Source organism: Kogia breviceps, chromosome 1 (genome assembly GCF_026419965.1).
Source record: "Kogia breviceps isolate mKogBre1 chromosome 1, mKogBre1 haplotype 1, whole genome shotgun sequence".
Classification (NCBI taxonomy): Eukaryota; Metazoa; Chordata; class Mammalia; order Artiodactyla; family Physeteridae; genus Kogia; species Kogia breviceps.
This window is the reverse complement of record NC_081310.1, coordinates 63,401,747-63,424,560: the sequence shown is the minus strand read 5'-3', so window position 1 is coordinate 63,424,560 and position 22,814 is coordinate 63,401,747. Positions and strand designations below refer to the sequence as shown.

General features: G+C 39.3%; 1 protein-coding gene across 10 annotated transcripts in view; it reads left to right on the top strand.

Annotated features, from left to right (window-relative positions):
- Positions 1-2,681: 2,681 nt before the first annotated feature.
- The window catches only part of CD46 (CD46 molecule), a 53,930-nt gene continuing 33,797 nt past the window's right edge, over positions 2,682-22,814 (top strand). For 4 of the 10 annotated variants that reach the window (XM_067032581.1, XM_067032558.1, XM_059045640.2 and 1 more), the window contains exons 1-3: positions 2,687-2,939; positions 18,382-18,564; positions 18,913-19,015. In XM_067032581.1, the coding sequence (XP_066888682.1) occupies positions 2,819-2,939; positions 18,382-18,564; positions 18,913-19,015 (407 nt within the window). In that variant the 5' untranslated portion in view covers positions 2,687-2,818. Of the gene's footprint in view, positions 2,940-18,381; positions 18,565-18,912; positions 19,016-22,814 lie in introns of all 10 variants that reach the window. The other 6 variants (XM_067032589.1, XM_067032575.1, XM_059045672.2 and 3 more) reach the window with 3 other exon arrangements.

Sequence of the window (22,814 nt, the reverse complement as noted above, 5' to 3'; positions counted from 1 at the left end):
AGAACTGTCTCAGCACTGGAGATACAGCAAGAAAACTATCCCTGCCCCATGGAGCTAGTCCAGAAAAATAGGGAATAAGGCTCAAAACCTTTCAAATGGAGCCTCAATTGGGTCAAATCAAAGTAAGTTAAAGAAATCTATGTGAAAGTTTTCAATTATATTAAGAATGGCTTGATGAAACACAGGTATAGAAATTTCACTGATTGAAATAAAATTACAGTAAAGCCCTAGTTCTTCAATCTAATCTAGCATTTGTAACTAGTAAACCAAATGCTAGTCATATTTTTTCCCTTTTAAATTTTTTCATGAGAAATAAAAACTTACTTCCAAGACTAGAAATAGATGGGAACTTTTTTTTCAACTTTATTCAGATATAACTGACATATAACATTATGTACCAATAGTTACAGAGAACATAAATAGATCCGTTTAAGTGCCAACATTGAACCACAGAACATTTCTGTTATATCACTGTTTTACAACTATAAGAAATAACAGAAATGGTAAGTCCCCCTCATTGAGTTTTCTATTCACTGTCTCCTTAATTGTACCTCCTTTAATTGTCATCATGGAATGTCTGGATTTTATAATCCAAGACACTAAGGTGTTTATTTTATACATCACCTCCACACTTAATATCTTGTATGCTAGATACAAGAATCCAAACATTGTGTTGGTCTTGGAGGAAATGAAAATTCCATAGTTTGTTGAACCCAGAAAACCTTTAGTACATCTCTGATACAAAGTTGTTTAAATATATATAAAGTTCTATAATTGCAGAAGATGCATTTGAGGTTTACACAAAGAGCTTCCATTTCCTTACCATCTTCTCATACCGTAACCCTATGTGATACAGGTTCTATTCCCACCATTCTATGAACAAAAGAGCAGGTGATATACAGGCTGGCTTTTTAAAAAGAGTTTCTTTACCTGATTCCAAATGTAACAAAGGTCAATACAGAAAAAAAAAAGCACAAAAAAATGAAATATAGATAATCCTATGAACTGTTAGTTAATTTTGACTTATTTTCAACTAATCTCTTTTTAAGTATATCAATATACTATTTTGTTTTAATAAAAGTAATGACAAAAGGCACACACCGATTTGGAGTTTGCTTTTTCTACTTACGAATATACCATAGTTTCTCATATTTTTTTTACACTGCTTGCTGCATAGAAATTCATTCCATAAAGCTGCCTATCAAAAACTCTTATACTTCTGCTAGACATTTAAGAGTTTATATTTTGTTCAAAATTATACATCTTTGCTCACAGCTCTGATGATATCTTTGGGATAAACTCTAAATGAAACTAGTGGTTTAAAAGTTATGTCCAGGGCTTCCCTGGTGGCGCAGTGGTTGAGAGTCCGCCTGCCGATGTAGGGGACGCGGGTTCGTGCCCCGGTCCGGGAAGATCCCACATGCCGCGGAGTGGCTGGGCCCGTGAGCCATGGCTGCTGAGCCTGCGCGTCCGGAGCCTGTGCTCCGCAACGGGAGAGGCCACAGCAGTGAGAGAGGCCCGCGTACCGCAAAAAAAAAAAAAAAAAAAAAAAAAAATTTAAAATTGTAACGCATGAAAAAGTTATGTAAACTAAAACTTTGAGGGTGCTGCCCCCCACCCCACCTCGTCCCCAATATGTTTACACACTGGTTGACATTTTTATTCTTTGCCAGCTAAGACGAAGAGAATGTCAGCTCCTTCGTTTGCTGTTTAATACCGGTCATGTTACTTTCCTTTCCTTTTACTAGTCATACAGGTTTACTCACAACTCTACAAATAAATCTTACTCATTCTTAATTTTCCAGCATTGAGGGATTCGTTCACCAGAAAAGTTTTCACTCATCAATTCCTACCCATCCCAACTCTAACGACATTCATTGCTTCTAGAAATATGGCACTTAATGCACCCTTGTTCTTACCCTTTTCATGCATGTATATGTCATCTTCAATAAAACATTTAGTTGTTCGAAGGCAAGGCCATAGAGTTGAGGCTCAATATGCTAATGGACCAGTGTTGTTTAATAATTTACCTTCCCAGGGGTGCTCTCCTGGGAATACAGGTGAGACTAATTGACTTTAGCAGTTGGGAGAGCAACAGCCAAACCTTCCATGTTTTTGAAATCTATCAGGCCATGAGAGGCTTCAGTAGCAGAGGCTCAACCACGGAAATCTCAACTATTGTCCCGAATTATGCCTGACTAATGCCAAAGATTGAGCAAGGGCCCAGGTATCCGGACAGTCTGGCGTGCCCCAGGTCCAGACTGGAGTCCTGAGGGGTGTCTGCCCCACAATGACCCACTGCCTGGGCTCTAGGTTTCTATCTTCAGCTCGATGCGTTTTATTCTTTAATCTAGCGTTCCGGAAAACTGACAATGCTGACCTCTCCAACCCTTGCTTCCTTTCCACACTTCCTGTAGAGGGTGGTAACAGTCTTTACGAACAGGTGGTGAACAAGCCATTTCTCGCAAACTGCAGCTGTGCTTCCGTGTAGGTCTGCAGAAGGAGCAGCGAGGTACAGCCAGGCTTCAACAGTGAGGCGTAAAGCGGCCGGCGCACAAGGGACTGTTAAACCCTGGCAAGCGCCCCGCCCCGCCTCTCCAGGCCTAAGGGCCATCCCCAACACTGAAGCCCCGCCTTGCAGCCCGCCTATTGGCCCGGCAGGCCCCGTCTATGGAGTCACTTCCGCCCTGGGCTCAGACCACGCCCAGCTGCGTGACGGCGGTTGATGGTTTGTGAGCGTGCAGTTTCTTATCTCTGGTAATTGGACTCAGAAAGATCTCTGCTGAGCTGTTTCAGGTTTCTCGCTGATCTCCCGAAAATGACGGCGTCTTGCTCCTCTCGCAAGGCACCCCCCTACCGCTCCGAGAGTCCCTTTTCTTCTAGGTGCTTCGTTGGGATTCTTTTGGTGGCGCTACTGCTCCTGCTTCCCACATCCTCCGGTAGGAGCCTGGAGAGGGTGTCCGCACAGGCGGCGAACTGGAGCGGGTGGAGGGGGGCAGGCCAGGTTGGGGGGCAGGCCACTGGAGCCGAGGGTCGGGGGAGCTTTGCTTGGTGGCTCGGGGCGGAGGCGCGGGGCTGAGTCCACCCGGGGTCGTAAGGAGTTAGGGTAGAAGGCGTGGCCAGAATGTCCCCGGCTCGTACCGTGTGGGGACCCCGGGGGGTGGGGACCACGTATTGGCCGAAGAGAAGGCTTGCTTGGTGGCGTGGCTGGGGTTTACCCGGGGCCAAGCTGGGTCTCTAGCAAAAGCTTGCAGGGTGTTTCCGGGACTGATCAAGTCGATAAGGGAGCGCCAACCTGGGGCTGGTGGTGGCGGCTTGCTCTTGAGTTGCCCAGGTGCCTGTGGATGTTGCTAGGTTGGTGCTGTGTTCGTGGGGAGAGTTTGCCCAGTGTTCCCTGGGCGGGATGATGCCTTGTGCCCTGCTGGGCGTGGTTAGGGGAGCCCAGGCCTGGTTTACGCAAGTGTGTGCTTTGAGGAAGTGGCCAGCGCAGCCGAGCCGAGTGTGGGACAGGGAAGCTTACTACTTGCTTTAAGTGGGACTGCGGAGCAGATGTTGTGCCTGTAGCACTCCGGTGAGAGCAGGTTCTGGGAACCTGGGGTTTAGAGGGTTTGGAAGCGGGCAAGGTGCTTTCTGTAAATAAAGTTAACCGGAAACTTGGTACTCGAGATCGTATTGATATTGATTTGCAGGTTCTTTTTTTTTTTTTTTTTTGCAATAGAGTTATCTTCCTTTTCTCATCCAGTAGACAGTATTCAGTTCTATTACCGAATGGCTTTTTGGCATTGCTTTCCTTCTTTCTGAAGGTTGGGTCATGTTTGAGGGGATATCCGAAGCAACCTAAAAAACACTGGTAGCCAAATCTACCCAAAAATGAGTATCCTAAGAAGTGAACCAGAAATGGTGGTAATCTGGTTTTCTCCTATAGCTCATAAACTAAACCTGAAGGCCCAACCACTAAGTTTGTTTCATGTTTCACAGAAAGCACTTTGAAGTACATATATTCTAAAAAAGGCATGCTTATTGTGTAAAACTTAGGACAACCATTTTTAATACTTTGGTAGATTTCCTTTTGTCTTTATATGTACATATGTTTTCATGCCCAAGTTATTTTTAGGATCCTATTACATATACGGTTTCATTAGCAGCATTCATTCAACAAATAATTGCCTTCTATATGCCAGGTCCTGTACTGGTCCTGAGGATGCACTGGTGAGCAATAACACACCATTCCTATTTTCATGATCCTTATTTCACTATTTCTCTGCCTACACACAAGAATATATGCAGGGACTGTGTTTTGCTCACTGTTATACCCCCAGTGCCAGGCACACATTAGGAAATCAAATATTTGCTACAATTTATTGGGAGTGGTAGACAGTAGCCAAAACATAATACTAATGAATATGTCATAACACAAGAGAAGTACCCAGAAGGAAAGGAGCATGATTCTCTGACAGCATTTAACAAATGACTGGTGGAAGGGAAGACATTTCTGTTAATAAAACAGGCCAAACCCTGCCACTTTGCCTTCTGTACATGCTGTTCCCTTGGCCTTGGGACATTCTCCTGCCTCTAGCATAGTTGGCTCCTTCTTATTCTTCAAATTCACTTGTGATACTACCTTCTCAGAGGGACCTTCTCTGACCCACTATTTCCAGTAGACACACATGTTCCAGCTCAATTACCCCCCTAACTGGTAGTCACTCTCCCAAACTGTTTTCTGTTCTTTCCTCACTAGAATGCAGAGATCTTGGCTGTCTTGTCACACTTGTGGTTCCAAGTGCCCAATTTTTTGCCTAAGTGTCAACACTCTTGTATAACTCTCAAGTACTGGAAAATTAAAGGTAACATTTGGCTGGGGCTTAGAGCCCAAGAAAAACTTCTCTTGCTTCCAGGAGGAAGCAAGAGAGTCATACTTACGATGGCCTTTCTTTGGTGCCTAAAAAGCTAAGGCAGGAGCAGCTGGGGGTCAATCTATCTTCTGATCGTAGACTCCTCAGGTCTCACCATACTCGTCTTGCTTATTATGGATCATTTAAAAAGTTTATTTCTATGCCTGAGAGGTGTGGGGGATGGAACAGCAGTGCTAACAAGAAATTAAAAGGAATTTTTTTAAAGAATAATAATGTTTACAATAGGCTTAAAGCTAGAAGTTGAAGGATATGATGAGAACTATTTAAAATAGAGGGACTTCCCTGGTGGCGCAATGGTTAAGAATCTGGGACACGGGTTCAATCCCTGGTCTGGGAAGATCCCACATGCCACGGAGCAACTAACCCCGTGTGCCACAACTACTGAGCCTGCGCTCTAGAGCCCGTGAGCCACACTACTGAGCCTGCGTGCCACAACTACTGAAGCCCGTGCACCTAGAGCCCGTGCTCCGCAACAAGAGAAGCCACCGCAATGAGAAGCCCGCACACTGCAATGAAGAGTAGCTTCTGCTCGCTGCAACTAGAGAAAGCCTGCGTGCAGCAGCAAAGACCCAGTGCAACCAAAAATAAATGAAAATAAAATAAAAATTTAAAAAATAAAATAGAGGAAAATAGATAAATAACATGAATAGGACGTATTGTGGAAGGTAACAAAACTAGAAATGGAGGAAAAACAAGGTGAAGTTTAAGGCTGAAAGGTAAAATCAGGATAGGTGGGAAACAGAGATGAGGTACAAATGAGAACTTACTATACTGGGCAGGGAAAGTATGTGGATAAAATAAATATTTCACTGAAGCAGCTCATGAGGAGAAGGTTTTGTAAGTGGGCAGTGTGTGCTTGGGAGGCTTGCCATCTCAGAGGTAGTTGCCAAATGGTAGGGGATCACAGAAGGGACCAGTCTCATTCCTCCAGAATGGGTCTGCTTTTTGGAACAAAACCTACAATTTCCTTTTATGGGTGGTCTCTTCTGCGTGTTTTAGGTCTTTTCTTTCTTCCTAATGAAAGAAGCCAAGATCAATAAGTGCTTACACAGTAGTTTCTTAGTTTCTTACTCTACATATTACAGTGCAGGGAGAATAGTCCTTATCTGGTCAGTTGCTAGGTTACATATACTGGGAGATATGAGACAAAAGAAATTAGGTGGTCAAATATTTCTCCAGTGCATAATGCTTTAAGATGATTATTTTCAATATTAGATTCATTATACTGTATTCTTTACCATTGGTTTCTGTTTAACAGCAGTGATTCTTTGAGAACCAAAGTTTTTTGAATAGCAGCTATGAGGGACATGCTGTGTGAGGTGTTGTGGCCGCATGGATGGATAGAGTCCACTGGTGAGCTGAGAGATCCATGCAGAGGAGAGTCCAAGAGAAGGGGACTGATCACTGCCTCTCCAGGAGAAGCAGAAAGTACTTCCCAGAGGAAATGTTGAGTGGATTAAGTCAAAGAACACAAGAGTTGAACGGGAGTTGCTCCTGAGCAGGAGGAAGGGTGTTCAGAGCAGAGAAAACTGTGAGCAAAGGCTCAGAGATGTGACACGGCTTGGGGCAGGCATGGACTGCCTAGCTACCCAGTGTGGCAGCAGTAGGCCAAAGGAGGCAAGAGGAAGGCAGCGGTGTAGATCACAGAGTGAATAATTGTGAAAAGAACAGGATAGGTAGCAATGAACAACCATCATAATAAAAATCACCTGTTGTTTTTGGGCACCTTGACTTAGCAGAATGCAAATCTAAACTTAATTTCTCTAGGCTCAGTATAAGACCATTTCTTGAGGACTAAAATGCAGACAGAGTGTATTGGTGTAACCGTGCAAAGGTTCCAGGTTAGAGACAGTAATGGGAAATGGTGTTGGCAGTAGAACTAGGCTGCCTGGCTTCACTCCTGGGACTGGTACCTTCTGGGAATGTATTCTTAAGCAAGTTAGTTCATGGCTCAGATTGCTCATCTTAAAAAGGGTAAAATAGTGCCTAACTCATAGGATGTTTATGAAGAGTAAGTTAGTTAAAAAGAACTTAAAATATAGTTGGTACAGATAGTGCTTAAATGTGCTATTTCCAAGATAATTAATATCATCTCTTTTGTTGTTAGAAACAAGTTCTGGAATCTTTCATGCCATACTTTAGGAAAAAAATATAACCAACAGTATTTGGAGTTCTCCTTTGACAATGTTAAAATGCCATTTCTAGTCATAGCAGTAATGGAGAATGGGTTCAAATAAATAAAGCACACATATCTTGACATTAGAAAACAACTCTGATAAAGGAAAACATCTGTAACTAAACCAATGGAAAAAATTTGAGGAAAGGCATACAAAAGCAAAGAAAAATGATGATTTGCAGATATCTCTGGAACAGGTTGGCTGAACAGTACAAAGAATTTGAATTTTGATCCAAGAGTTTATAGAACTGATAACAGTGCTCCTTCAGCTCTGGCATTAGGAACTAGAAATGGAAGAATGAGACATGGTCCTCAAGAAGGTTACAGTCTCCTAGGGAGTACAAACAATGAACAATTACAGTATGAAAATTGCTATGAAAGAAGTAAATTGGGGCTCATGAGGACACTTAACTGAATTTTTTAGGTGAGAGATGTTAAGAACCTCCAGGAGGACACTTAACTGAATGTTTTGGGTGAGAGATGTTAAGAACCTCCAGGAGGACACTTAACTGAATTTTTTGGGTGAGAGATGTTAAGAGCCTCCAGGAAGAAGTGGCATCTGAGATGAAACTGAAGGATGCGTGGGTGGGAGGAATGGCAGGGTCTCTGGTCAAAGCTGAAGTAATATGATGCAAGGAGGTCTAGAGTGCTACAGTAAGTTGAGTAATTTAATGGGCACTACTAGTGGAATTGAATGTGGCTTAGAAGAGTGTGCAAGAGTGAGCAGATATTAAAGCTCTGTTAGCCATGTCAGGGAGCCTTAGACATTATCATGAGGGCAACAGGGAGCCATTGAAACGTACCTGACTTGGAAGAGCCTTGGTCCTAGTATCATATCAGTATTACTCTGGTGGCAGTGTGAAAATGAACTGAATGAAAGGTGGTGAGACCAGTAAGGAGACCTATTCAGAAACTCTTGTAGCAATCCAGATAAGAAATGATAGTGGCTTGAATTAGAAGTCAAGGTGGAAACAGAGAGAGGGAACAGGCATGTCAGTCGTGGAGACCATGTATCTTGTTTGCTGGCTTCTTTGTGTTATTTGAGATAGTGTGACACATTCCAAGTGGAGCTGTGGGGAGGCAGTTGAACACAGACTTGGCACCCCAGCTAAGATCTAGGATGGAGAGAGGGATTTGGGAGGCAGCTCTCATCAGTTGTAATGACATCATGAGGGTTTACATCTGACTCAGGGGGATTTGCAGAATGAAAATACGGAGAGCTCGTGGAATAACCCATGAGGAACATCACATCATGCAATCAGACAGAGAAGGAAGAGCAGCTAAAGGACAGGCTGAAAACTAGGCTGGTTTGCTACCTGGAAACCAAGGAAAAGAGTTTTTTAGGCACAAGAGAGCAAAGAGAGAATGAACAATAGCTCCAGATGTTGTAGACAGGGTAATTAAAATTACTGAGGGAGAGAGTGTTAGGGTGAATTTACTTAGAAGGAGGCTACTTAACTACTTCGAACATGATTTATGTGATTTTTTTTTTTTTTTTTTTGCAGCACGCGGGCCTTTCACTGTTGTGGTCTCTCCCTTTGCGGAGCACAGGCTCTGGACGCACAGGCTCAGCGGCCATGGCTCACGGGCCCAGCCGCTCCGCGGCATGTGGGATCTTCCCGGACCAGGGCACGAACCCGTGTCCCCTGCCTTGGCAGGCGGACTCTCAACCACTGCGCAACCAGGGAAGCCCTATGTGATTTTTTTATAGGCCTAGAAATGAGTGGAACGTGAGAAATAAAATTGACAGGTATAGATTGTTAGCGCCTCCATTTTGAGGAAGCAAAGAAAATTTGAAAATAGGTTGTGTAGAGTGAGAAAAGGGGAAGATTCGTCAGGTTTCACTGAGGTTCCAGTTTGGGTCAGAGACCATGATTTTTTAAAGGTACCACCTGGGCAGGGATGTGGGTGTGTGCTTATGTCAGAGAGTTATTTTTAATTTTTGCAAGCAGGTAGAGAGTGCTTGCATAATTTTTGTAAGTGTACAGAAAGTGAACAGTTTTCTTGATCCATATTAGGGACTACTTCACCTTCTTGAAACTCATCTGGAAAATTGAGGAATTTTCTGAATGCAGCCTATCATGTGATATAATGGCATCTGTTATTAAAGTATAGCATTGCAGCCTAATAATAATTATATTGTAAACTCTCTAGAAAAAAACTCAGTCTAGGTACTATTTTTCTGATGCTGGGAATGTTTTGTTTGAAAATCCTCATAGGAAAAAATAATTCAGTATTCGGAGCAAGAGAAGAAGATAGTCGATTATAAAACAAGTATGATATTGGACCCAGTTATTACAGTATATAAAGCTTGTAATCAACTGATTGCCAAAGCAAATGTTCTAAACTGCACACTATTGAAGGCATGTCTTTTGCAATGCGTGTTATTGGGAAGAAATACTTCAAGTTAGTTGAATAGATTTAACCATACAGTTGACATTTCTTTATCCATACACAGCACTGTATGTGAGAGTCATATTAGGAATTCTCTCTTCTTTTTATGCCTTCAAGATAGTTACTGAGGGCTTCCCTGGTGGCGCAGTGGTTAAGAATCTGCCTGCTATTGCAGGGGACATGTGTTTGAGCCCTGGTCCAGGAAGATCCCACGTGCCGCGGAGCAACTAAGCCCCTGCGCCACAACTACTGAACCTGCTCTCTAGAGCCCGTGAGCCACAGCTACTGAGCCCACATGCCACAACTACTGACGCCAGCGCCCTTAGAGCTTGTGCTCTGCAACGAGAAGTCACCGCAGTGAGAAGCCTGTGCACTGCAACGAAGAGTAGCCCCCACTCGCCGCAACTAGAGAAAGCCTGCGTGCAGCCATGAAGACCCAAAACAGCCAAAAATAAAAATAATAAATAAAGTAAATAAATTTATTTTAAAAAGAGACAGTTTCTGAAATTGAATACATAAAACAAAGAGCACTTCTATACTTTAATCACATGCATGCTGTTACTTGATTTCTTTCTTGGTGCTTCCAGGATATTCTAGAATGATATGTGTTTTTATCTAAAATGGAATTATATAGCATTTCTAGCCCATTTTTTTCCTATTGTAAAATGAGAATGTATGGCTCAGGGTATTCAGTAAATTTAATGTTATTAATGAAATTCAACTCTTTACTAATCCTTTAAAAAATGCTTTTAATAGCTATGGCTTTTTGTTTGTTTTTTGCTTTTGCCTTGTTTTGCGCAGTTGATTGAGGACCATACATGTAACAAGATCAGCATAGTGGAAATGTTCAAAACATTTGCTAAATGCTGAAACAATTTCAGCACATGATGTAAATGAAATGTTGGACAGTGTATTGAGAGAGGAGTTTAGAATTTAGAATAAGATGTAAAATATTTCACTTGTTTGGATTTCTCTCTTGAGCAGTCTCAATCTGAAGACCAAGATCCAGGGAGTAAGAAAGAAAAAGTTCCTCAGGGACCAGAATAGGTCTCTCTCCTTTCTCCTTAGGTTCTTTTTTTAAAAATTATTATTATTTTAACACCTTTATTAGAGTATAATTGCTTTACAATGACGTGTTACTTTCTGCTTTATAACAAAGTGAATCAGCTGTACATATACATATATCCCCATATCTCCTCCCTCTTGCGCCTCCCTCCCACCCTCCCTATCCCACCCCTCTAGATGGTTACAAAGCACCAAGCTGATCTCCCTGTGCTATGTGGCTGCTTCCCACTAGCTATCTATTTTACATTTGGTAGTGTGTATATGTCCATGCAGCTCTCTCACTTCGTCCCAGCTTACCCTTCCCCCTCCCTGTGTCCTCAAAGCCATTCTCTACATCTGCGTCTTTATTCCTGTCCTATCCCTAGGTTCTTCAAAACCATTTTTTTCCTTTACATTCCATATATATATGTTAGCATACGTTATTTGTTTTTCTCTTTCTGACTTACTTTACTCTGTATGACAGTCTCTAGGTCCATCCAGCTCACTACAATTAACTCAATTTTGTTTCTTTTTATGGCTGAGTAATATTGTATATATGTGCCACATCTTCTTTCTCCATTCATATGTCGATGGGCACTTAGGTTGCTTCCATGTCCTGGCTATTGTAAATAGAGCTGAAATGAACATGTGGTACATGACTCTTTTTGAATTATGGTTTTCTCAGGGTATATGCCCAGTAATGGGATTGCTGGGTCATATGGTAGTTCTATTTTTAGTTTTTTCAGGAACCTCCATACTGTTCTCCATAGTGGCTGTTTCAATTCACATTCCCACCAACAGTGCAAGAGGTTTCCCTTTTCTCCACACCCTCTCCAGCATTTATTGTTTGTAGATTTTTTAATGATGGCCATTCTGACTGGTGTGAGGCGATACCTCATTGTAGTTTTGATTAGCATTTCTCTAATGATTAGTGACGTTGAACATCCTTTCATGTGTTTGTTGGTGATTTGTATATCTTCTTTGGAGAAATGTCTATTTAGATCTTCTGCCCATTTTTGGATTGGGTTGTTTGTTTTTTGATATTGAGCTGCATGAGCTGCTTGTAAATTTTGGAGATTAATCCTTTGTCAGTTGCTTCGTTTGCAAATATTTTCTGCCATTCTTTTTTTTTTTTTTTTTTTGCAGTATGCGGGCCTCTCACTGCTGTGGCCTCTCCCGTTGTGGAGCACAGGCTCCAGATGTGCAGGCTTAGCGGCCACGGCTCACGGGCCCAGCCGCTCCGCGGCATGTGGGATCTTCCCAGACCATGTCACAAACCCATGTCCCCTGCATCGGCAGGCGGACTCTCAACCACTGCGCCACCAGGGAAGCCCCTCTCCCATTCTTAATGTTGTCTTTTCGTCTTGTTTATGGTTTCCTTTGCTGTGGAAAAGCTTTTAAGTTTCATTAGGTCCCATTTGTTTATTTTTGTTTTCATTTTCATTACCCTTACATTTAGGTCTTTAATCCATTTTGTGTTTATTTTTGTGTATGGTGTTAGGGAGTGATCTAATTTCATTCTTCTCCATGTAGCTGTCCAGTTTTCCCAGCACCACTTATTGAAGAGGGTGTCTTTTCTCCACTATATAGTCTTGCCTCCTTTATCAAAGATAAGGTGACCATATGTGCATGGCCTTATCTCTGGGCTTTCTATCCTGTTCCATTGATCTATATTTCTGTTTTTGTGCCAGTACCATACTGTCTTGATTACTGTAGCTTTGTAGTATAGTCTGAAGTCCAGAAGCCGGATTCCTCCTGCTCCGTTTTTCTTTCTCAGGATTGCTTTGGCTATTTGGGATCTTTTGTGTTTCCATACAAATTGTAAAAATTTTTGTTCTAGTTCTGTGAAAAATGCCAATGGTAGTTTGATAGGGATTTCATTGAATCTGTAGATTGCTTTGGGTAGTAGAGTCATTTTCACAATGTTGATTCTTCCAATCCAGGAATACGGTATATCTCTCCATCTGTTTGTATCATCTTTAATTTCTTTCATCAGTGTCTTATAGTTTTCTGCATACAGGTCTTTTGTCTCCTTAGGTGGGTTTATTCCTAGGTATTTTATTCTTTTTGTTGCAGTGGTAAATGGGAGTGTTTCCTTAATTTCTCTTCCAGATTTTTCATCATTAGTGTATAGAAACGCCAGAGATTTCTGTGCAGTAATTTTGTATCCTGCTACTTTATCAAATTCATTGATTAGCTCTAGTAGTTTTCTGGTGGCATCTTCAGGATTCTCTATGTATAGTGTTATCTGAGAACAGTGACAGCTTTACTTCTTCTTTTCTGATTTGAATTCCTTTTATTTCTTTTTCGTCTCTGATTGCTGTGGCTAAAACTTCCGAAACTTGTTTAATAATAGTGGTGAGAATGGATAACCTTGTCTTGTTCCTGATCTTAGTGGAAATGCTTTCAGTTTTTCACCATTGAGAACGATGTTGGCTGTGGGTGTATCCTATATGACCTTTATTATGTTGAGGTAAGTTCCCTCTATGCCTACTTTCTGGAGGGTTTTTATAAGTGGGTGTTGAATTTCGTTGAAAGCTTTTTCTGCGTCTATTGAGGTGATCATATGTTTTTTCTCCTTCAATTTGTTAATATGGGTTATCACATTGATTGATTTGCATATATTGAAGAATCCTTGCATTCCTGGAATAAACCCCAATTGATCATGGTGTAGGATCCTTTTAATGTGCTGTTGGATTCTGTTTGCTAATATTTTTTGAGGATTTTTGCATCTGTGTTCATCAGTGATTTTGGCCTGTAGTTTTCTTTCTTTGTGACATCTTTGGCTTTGGTATCAGGGTGGTGGTGGCTTGGTAGAATGAGTTTGGGAGTGTTCCTCCCTCTGCTATATTTTGGAAGAGTTTGAGAAGGAGAGATGTTGGCTCTTCTCTAAATGTTTGATAGAATTTGCCTGTGAAGCCGTCTGGTCCTGGGCTTTTGTTTGTTGGAAGATTTTTAGTCACCTCAATTTCAGTGCTTGTGATTGGTCTGTTTATATTTTCTATTTCTTCCTGGTTCAGTCTTGGAAGGTTGTGCTTATCTAAGAATTTGTCCATTTCTTCCAGGTTGTCCATTTTATTGGCATATAGTTGCTTGTAGTAATCTCTCATGATCCTTTGTATTTCTGTCGTGTCAGTTGTTACTTCTTTTTCATTTCTAATTATATTGATTTAAGCCTTCTCCCTTTTTTTTTTTTGATGAGTCTGTCTAATGGTTTATCAATTTTGTTTATCTTCTCAAAGAACCAGCTTTTAGTTTTATTGATCTTTGCTATTGTTTCCTTCATTTCTTTTTCATGTATTTCTGATCTGATTTGTATGATTTCTTTCCTTCTGCTATCTTTGGGGGTTTTTTGTTCTTCTTTCTCTAATTGCTTTATGTGTAAGGTTAGGTTGTTTATTTGAGATGTTTCTTGTTTCCTGAGGTCACATTGTATTGTTATAAACTTCCTTCTTAGCACTGCTTTTGCTGCATCCCATAGGTTTTGGGTCGTCGTGTTTTCATTGTAATTTTTTTCTAAGTATTTTTTTATTTCCTCAGCGATCTCTTGGTTAGTTAGTAGTATATTGTGTAGCCTCCATGTGTTTTTATTTTTTACAGATTTTTTCCATGTAATTGATATCCAGTCTCATAGCGTTGTGGTCAGAAAAGATACTTGATACTATTTCAATTTTCTTAAATTTACCAAGGCTTGATTTGTGACCCAAGATATGATCTATCCTGGAGAATGTTCCAGGAACACTTGAGAAGAAAATGTATTCTGTTGTTTTTGGATGGAATGTCCAATAAATGTCAATGAAGCCCATCTTGTTTAATGTATCATTTAAAGCTTGTGTTTCATTATTTATTTTCATTTTGGATGATCTGTCCATTGGTGAAAGTGGGGTGCTAAAGTCCCCTACTATGATTGTGTTATTCTTGATTTCCCCATTTATGGCTATTAGCATTTGCCTTATATACTGAGGTGCTCCTATGTTGGGTGCATAAATATTTACAATTGTTATATCTTCTTGGATTGATCCCTTGATCTTTATGTAGTGTCCTTCCTTGTCTTTTATAACATTCTTTTTTTTAAAGTCTATTTTGTCTGACATGAGAATTGCTACTACAGCTTTCTTTGGATATCCGTTTGCATGAAATATCTTTTTCCATCCCCTCACTTTCAGTCTGTATGTGTCCCTAGGTCTGAAGTGGGTCTCTTGTAGACCACATGTATATGGGTCTTGTTTTTATATCCATTCAGCCAGTCTTTGTTTTGGTTGGAGCATTTAATCCATTTACATTAAAGGTAATTATCGATATGTATGTTCCTATTACCATTTTCTTAATTGTTTTTGTTTGTTATTGTAGTTCTTTCCCTTCTCTTGTGTTTCCTGCCTAGAGAAGTTCCTTTAGCATTTATTGTAAAGCTGGTTTGGTGGTGCTGAATTCTCGTAGCTTTTGCTTGTCTGTAAAGGTTTTCATTTCTACATCGAACCTGAATGAGATCCTTGCTGGATAGAGTAATCTTGGTTATAGGTTCTTCCCTTTAAGCACTTTAAATATGTCCTGCCACTCCCTTCTGGCTTGCAGAGTTTCTGCTGGAAGATCAGCTGTTAACCTTATGGGGATTCCCTTGTATGTTATTTGTTGTTTTTCCCTTGCTGCTTTTAATATTTTTTCTTTGTATGTAATTTTTGATAGTTTGATTAATACGTGTCTTGGCATGTTTCTCCTTGGATTTATCCTGTGTGGGACTCTCTGCTCTTCCTGGACCTGATTGACCATTTCCTTTCCCATATTAGGGAAGTTTTCAACTCTAATCTCTTCAAATATTTTCTCAGTCCCTTTATTTCTCTCTTCTTCTTCTGGGACACCTATAATTTGAATGTTGGTGCATTTAATGTTGTCCCAGATGTCTTTAAGACTGTCCTTAATTCTTTTCATTCTTTTTTCTTTATTCTGCTCTGTAGTAGTTATTTCCACTATTTTATCTTCCAGGTCAGTTATCCATTCTTCTGCCTCATTATTCAGCTATTGATTCCTTCTAGAGAAGTTTTAATTTCATTTATTGTGTTGTTCATCATTGTCTGTTTGCTCTTTAGTTCTTCTAGGTCCTTGTTAAACATTTCTTGGATTTTCTCCATTCTATTTCCAAGATTTTGGATCATCTTTACTATCATTACTCTGATTCTTTTCCATGTAGACTGCATATTTCCTCTTCATTTGTTTGGTCTGGTGGGTTTTTACCTTGCTCCTTCATCTGCTGTGTTTCTCTGTTTTCTCATTTTGCTTAACTTACTGTGTTTGGGGTCTCCTTTTCACAGGCTGCAGGTTCGTAGTTCCCATTTTTTTTTTGGTGTCTGACCCCAGTAGGTGAGGTTGGTTCAGTGGGTTGTGTAGGCTTCCTCGTGGAGGGGACTAGTGCCTGTGTTCTGGTCGATGAGGCTGGATCTTGTCTTTCTGGTGTTCAGGACCGCGTCCAGTGGTGTGTTTTGGGGTGTCTATCACCTTATTATGATTTTAGGCAGCCTCTGTGCTAAGGGTGGGGTTGTGTTGCTGTCTTGCTAGTTGTTTGGCATATGGTGTCCAGCACTGTAGCTTGCTGGTGATTGAGTTGAGCTGGGTCTTAGGATTGAGTTGGACATCTCTGGGAGAGCTTTCACTGTTTGATATTACTTTGCACCAGGAGGTCTCTGGTGGATCAATGTCCTGAACTCAGCTCTCTTACCTCAGAGGCACAGGCCTGACAACCAGCCAGAGCACCAAGACCCTGTCAGCCACATGGCTCAGAAGAAAAGGGAGAAAAAATGAAATAAATAATTAAAATAAAAAATAAAATTTTAAAAAATTTAAAGTAATAAAAGAAAGAGAGAGCAACCAAACCAAAAAACTAATCCACCAATGATAACAAGTACTAGAAACTATACTAAAAAAAAAAAAAAATGGACAAACACAACCTTAGGACAAATTGTAAAAGCAAAGCTACATAGATAAAATCACACAAAGAAGCATACACATACACACTCAGAAAAAGATAAAAAGGAAGAAAAAATATATATCTATATATTTTTTTAAAAAAAGGGAAGAGAGCAACCAAATGTATAAACAAATCTACCAATGATAATAAACTCTAAATACTAAACTAAGATAAACATAAAACCAGAAACAAATTAGATGCAGAAAGCAAACCCCAAGTCTACAGTTGCTCCCAAAGTCCACTGCCTCAATTTTGGTATGATTCATTGTCTGTTCAGGTATTTCAGAGATACAGGGTACATCAAGTTGATTGTGGAGATTTAATCCGCTGCTCCTGAGGCTGCTGGGAGAAATTTCCCTTTCTCTTCTTTGTTGGCACAGCTCCTGGGGTTTAGCTTTGGATTTGGCCCCACCTCTGCATGTAGGTCGCCTGAGGGCATCTGTTCTTCACTCAGCCAGGACGGGGTTAAAGTAGCAGCTGATTTGGGGGCTCTGGGTCACGTAGGCTGGCGTAGGGGGAGGAAGGGGTATGGAATGTGGGGTGAGCCTGTGGCGGCAGAGGCCAGCATGACGTGGCAACAGCCTGAGGCGCGCCGTGTGTTCTCCCCGGGAAGTTGTCCCTGGATCTCGGGACCCTGGCAGTGGCGGGCTGCACAGGCTCCCAGGAGAGGAGGTGTGGATAGTGACCTGTGCTTGCACACAGGCTTCTTGGTGGTGGCAGCAGCAGCCTTAGCATCTCATGCCCGTCTCTGGGGCCCATGCTGGTAACCGTGGATCACACCCGTCTCCTCCTTAGGTTCTTAACTTTATAAGAAAGGCCTCTGAATTCCTTTAGTCCTTTAGGACTTAATATGTCTCCATCACATTATTTTACATAATTTTTCTAACAGACTTGTTAGATTATCAAGTGCCCAACTAGTTAAAAGCAAGAGGACTTGCTGAGGTAGAAATGACATTATTCTAGGGCGTAAAAAACTCCTTCCCTCAACACCTCCCAAAAAAATCCCAGAAGTAAAAAATTCTAAAAGCATAACAATATAATAGCTTTACTGTTGGGATATATTGGATAAACAACCCAAACAGCTACCTCAGGGAGCTTCTGAGGAATGAGCAATCCATTGATCTGTGAAGGAAAGTTAAATTATATTTAAAGTAATGTCAAAGAGAGCAAGTTGTGTTTTCATGTAATGCTTTTCAGATAGTACATTTTGATATTTACATGGTGTCTATTCATCACTTTTAAAATGCTCAATTCACTAATAGGAAACAAATGAAATGAAGTATTATTTTTTGAAATACTTCGGTCCATAATTATTTTGATTTATGAATCCCACAAGGTGTATTTTATATTCATCTCTTACCATAGCATGTTTTGAGTACCAACTGAGTACAGAGTGTAGTAGAAAAAGAAGGCATATGATCCCTGCCCTCTAGGACCTTGCCTTCTGAGAGAAAACTGAACCTGAAATGACAAGTGATCATATGCTTGTGTTTCAAACTATGGAAGAGTAATCTGAGCAGAGTGCTGTATACTGTAGGAGACTTCTTAGAGGAGAGGTGAGTTTTGAAATGAATTTAGAAAAAAGTGGGGAAGGATACATACCTAAAATGTATTTATATTTCAAAACTAAAAACATTGATGCTACTCTTTAATTTACTGTTGAATAAAAATTCATCTTATTCCCTAACAAACCAAAAGCTAATAGGTTGTTATTTAATGTAAGTAAGGCACATACTCCACTACTACCACCAGTTGGGTAAAAGCATAGAATGGTCATTTAAAATCTTGATAAGAACCTTTCCATTTATTCTGTACTACCTACCTGATGCCAGGCCACAGTCCCTGGCTGGTGAATGAGATAAAATATTTTTATGCTCTTATTCTCTTATACCTAGATGCCTGTGGTGAGCCACCAAGGTTTACAACTATGCAGCTCCAGAATGCCACTAAACCCAGTTATAGCCCTGGGGACAGAATATATTATGAGTGTCGCCCAGGTTACCAGCCCAAGTATCGTCCTATCTCTGCTGTTTGTCAGGATGATAATATGTGGTCACCTCTCCAGGAGGACTGTACAGGTAAGTAAACACAACTTTTTTTTTTTAATTCAGAAAATATTGCTCTAGAGATTTTTCACACATTTTAGGGTTCATATTTTACGACTGAAATGATGGTTTTCTCATGTGAATGTAGATTTTAGACAGCAGTGCATTCAGGCTTTGAAAAATCTCCAGGGAACCTTTTTTTTCACAGTTGGTTGCCTGGGTAAATGTGAATCTTCTTTGACGTTATAATAGTTAAAGAAAGAAAATAATAAAAGATAATAATATTCCCATGAATTCAAGTGAGCAATGTAGAATTTTGAATTTGATTCAAATCTGTTTTGAAACTGGTATAAAACAACGAATTTGAAATTTTCCTTTTAGGAAAACAGTGTCCTAACCTAGGGGATCCCACAAATGGCCAAGTACAGTACCAAAGTGGAAATATTCTGTTTGGCTCACAGGTTCACTATGTTTGTAATGATGGGTAAGTAGGATGCTCCTTAGAGGAAATAATGTTATATATGTTCCTAAATCCATTTTCATTTTGCCTCTCTTCTTAAGCATTCCCACAAAGTTGATTTCATTTTGCTTGCTGTGTGAAAAGTCGTACTGTAGCCAAGTAACTCTTGGGTTTTTATGGAGACTGAAAAGATGTGTAACTAGTAGAAAGAAATTTAAATTGAAGGAAAGTAAAATTGTATAATACTTAGTATATGTATTAATAAACCTCTCATAAGTATTAAAAATGTGTTCATCATGGTGACTTTATCCTTGACAACACAATGCACCCTATTTAAAATGGCCTAAACTTTTAGGCCATTAAAATGGCCGATTCTCAGAGGTGAAATAGGTTTATGGAACTGGGAGGTAGAGCTGCCAACTGAAGATATTCTTATATCAAAGTAATCTATAAGATGTCACGAGACCAAAAGTGACCTGATAAGTTTAGACAATAATGTTGATCAAGATCTCTTAGTTGGAAAACCTTATTTTTAAAACTACTACAAAGTAGTGAAACATCTCAAAAAGAGGTACTGAGGATTTAATAATAGCCTTTGTTTTACAGGGCTCTTTTAATAGCATATGTTAGGGATACTGAACATTTATAAAAAATGTGAATTTAAAAGGTAAATGTAATATGCTATGGAAACACAACTGGCTTTTTAATTTTGTCTATGTATCCTGCTAGTTTACTGAGTTTATTTATTAGTTTTTACATTGTGTGTGTGTGTGTGTGTAATCTTTTTTTTTTTTTTTTTTTGCGGTACGTGGCCCTCTCACTGTTGTGGCCTCTTCCGTTGTGGAGCACAGGCCCCAGATGTGCAGGCTCAGCGGCCACGGCTCATGGGCCCAGCCGCTCCGCAGCTTGTGGGATCTTCCCGGACCAGGGCATGAACCCGTGTCCCCTGCCTTGGCAGGCGGACTCTCAACCACTGCGCCACCAGGGAAGCCCTGTGTGTAATCTTTAGGATTTTTTATGTAGAAGATCATATCCTCTGCAAACCATGATAATTTTACTTCTTTCTTTCCAAGTTAGAAATATATTTCTTTTCCTTTCTTAATTGCTCTGACTAGAACTTCTAGTACCATGTTGAATAAAAGTGGTAGAAGCAGTTGTTCATGCCTGTTCTGATCTTAGAGGAAAACTTCCAGATTTTCACCACTGTGCATGATGTTTGCTGTTGGATTTTCATGTATGGAGTTTATTATCTTAAGCAGTTTCCTTCTGTTTCTAGTTTGTTAAGTATTTTTTATTATGAAAATACTGAATTTTATCGAATGCTTTTTCTGCCTCAACTGAGGTGACCATGTGGTTTTTTTCCCTTTCATTCTTTTGATGTTGCATATTACATTGATTGATTTTTATGTGTTGAGCCATGTCATGCATTCTAGGAATAATTCCCACTTGGTCACGATGTTTAATCCTTTTAAAATGCTGTTAAATTGTTTGCTAGTATTGTGTTGAAGTTGTTTGCATCAGTGTTCTTAAGGGATAGTGGTCTCTAGCTTTCTTTTCTTGTAGTACCTTTATTGAATTTTGCTATCACAGTAAAGCTTGTCTCATAGAATGAGTTTGGAAGACTTCCCTCCTTTTCAGTTTTTTTGAAAAATTTGAGAAGAATTGGCATTACTTCTTTAAATGTTTGGTAGAAATCACCAGTGAAACCATCAGATCCAGGATTTTTCTTAATTGGGAGAATTTTGATTACTGATTCAATCTCCTTTCTAGTTACAGATCTATTCAGATTATCTGTTTTTGTGATTAAGTCTTGGTAGGTTTTGTGTTTCTAGGAAATTGTCCATTATATCTAGTTTATCTATTTGTGGCATAAAATTGTTCATAGTACTCTCATAATAGTTTTTATTTCTGTCAAATCTATAGTGATGTTCCTGCTTTCATTTCTGATTTTAGTAATTTGAGTCTAATCTTTGTTTTAGTCAATCTAAGGGTTGGTCAATTTTGTCGCATTTTTTGAATAACCATCTTTTAGTTTCATTGATATTCTCTCTTGTTTTGCTCTTTTTGTTGTTTTTTATTTCTGTTCTAATCTTTATTATTTGCTTCCTTCTGCTAACTTTGGGTTTATCTTTTTCTGGTTCCTTAAATTGTAAGTTTACTTTGTTTTTTCAGAGCTATCATTTCTTAATGTAAATATTTATAGCTATAAATTTCCTCCTTAGCACTGCTTTTGCTGAATCCCATAAGTTTTAGTATGTTATGTTTTCATGTCCATTCATGTCAAAGTATGTTCTAATTGCCCTGATTTTTGAGCCATTGGCTGTTTAAAAGCATACTGTTTAATTTTCACAATTTTATGAATTTTACAGTTTTCCTTTTCATGTTGATTTTAAAATTCATCCTATTGTGGTCAGAGAATATACTTTTTATGATATCTGTCTTTTAAAATCTATTTATTAATATTTGTGGCATAAAACAATTATATTATTATTTATTAAATAATTAATTATGTTTTGAATAACATTAATTTGTTTTCTAATTTGTCACCTAACACATGGTCTATCCTGGAAAATGTCCCACATGCTCTTGAAAAGACTGTGTATTCTGTTGTTGTTGGGTAGAGTGCTTTGTATATATCTGTGAGATCAGGTTGTTTTACTGTGCTGTTCAAGTCCTCTGTTCCCTTATTTATCTTCTGTCTAGTTGTTCTATCCATTATTGTGAGCGAGGTATTGCAGTCTCCTACTATTATGTAGAAATGCATATTTCTCCCTTCAATTCTGTCATTTTTTAATTCATATATTTTGATAGCCTGTCATTAGGTGCATAAATGTTTATAATTATTATATCTTCAGTACTGAATCCTTATTAATATAAAATTTACTTCTTTGTTTCTTGTAACCTTTTTTATTTAAAGTCTATTTTGTCAGATTTTAGTGTAGCTACTCTACTGTCTTTTGGTTACTATTTGTGTGAAATATCGTTTTCCAGCCTTTCATTTTCACCCCAATTTGTGTCTTTGAATGTCAAGTGAGTCTCTTGTAGACAACATATAGTTGGATCATGTGTTTTTATCCATTCTGCCAATCTCTGTCTTTTGATTGGAGAGTTTATTCCGTCTACACTTAATATAATTATTGACGAGGAGGGATTTATTTCTATCATTGTGCTACTTGTTTTCTATATGCTTTATAGCTTTTTTCTAGTCCCTCATTTCCTGCATTACTGTTTTCTTTTGTGTGTAGTTGATTTTTGTAGTGAAATGTTTAAATTCCTTTCTCATTTCCTTTTGTGTATATTCTGTAGTTATATTGTTTGTGGTTACCATGGGAATTATTATACAGTTAACATTGTACATGGGAATTCCCTGGTGGTCCGGTGGTTAGGACTCTGCGCTTCTACTGTAGGGGGCACGGGTTCAATCCTTGGTTGGGGAACTAAGATCCTACAAGCCTCACAGGGTGGCCAAACAAAACAAACAAACAAAATTGTACAGTTATAACACTCCAGTTTAAATTTATACCAGCTTAAATTCAATAAATTACAAAAACAGTCCTTTATAGCTCCATCCTCACCCCTTTTGGTTGTTGATATCATACTACCCTCTACACAAATAATTGCGTACTAGCTTCTACTTTAATAATTTATTTATTTATTTATTTTAAAATTTAGTCTTTTAAATCACATATAAAAAACAAAAACTGTAGTTGCAAACCACTGTTTCAGTAATGCTAGTTTTTATCATTGCCTTTGTATTTACTTTTACTGAGATATTTATACATAGGGCTTTGAGTCCCTTCATTCCCTTTTCAGTACTCCCTTG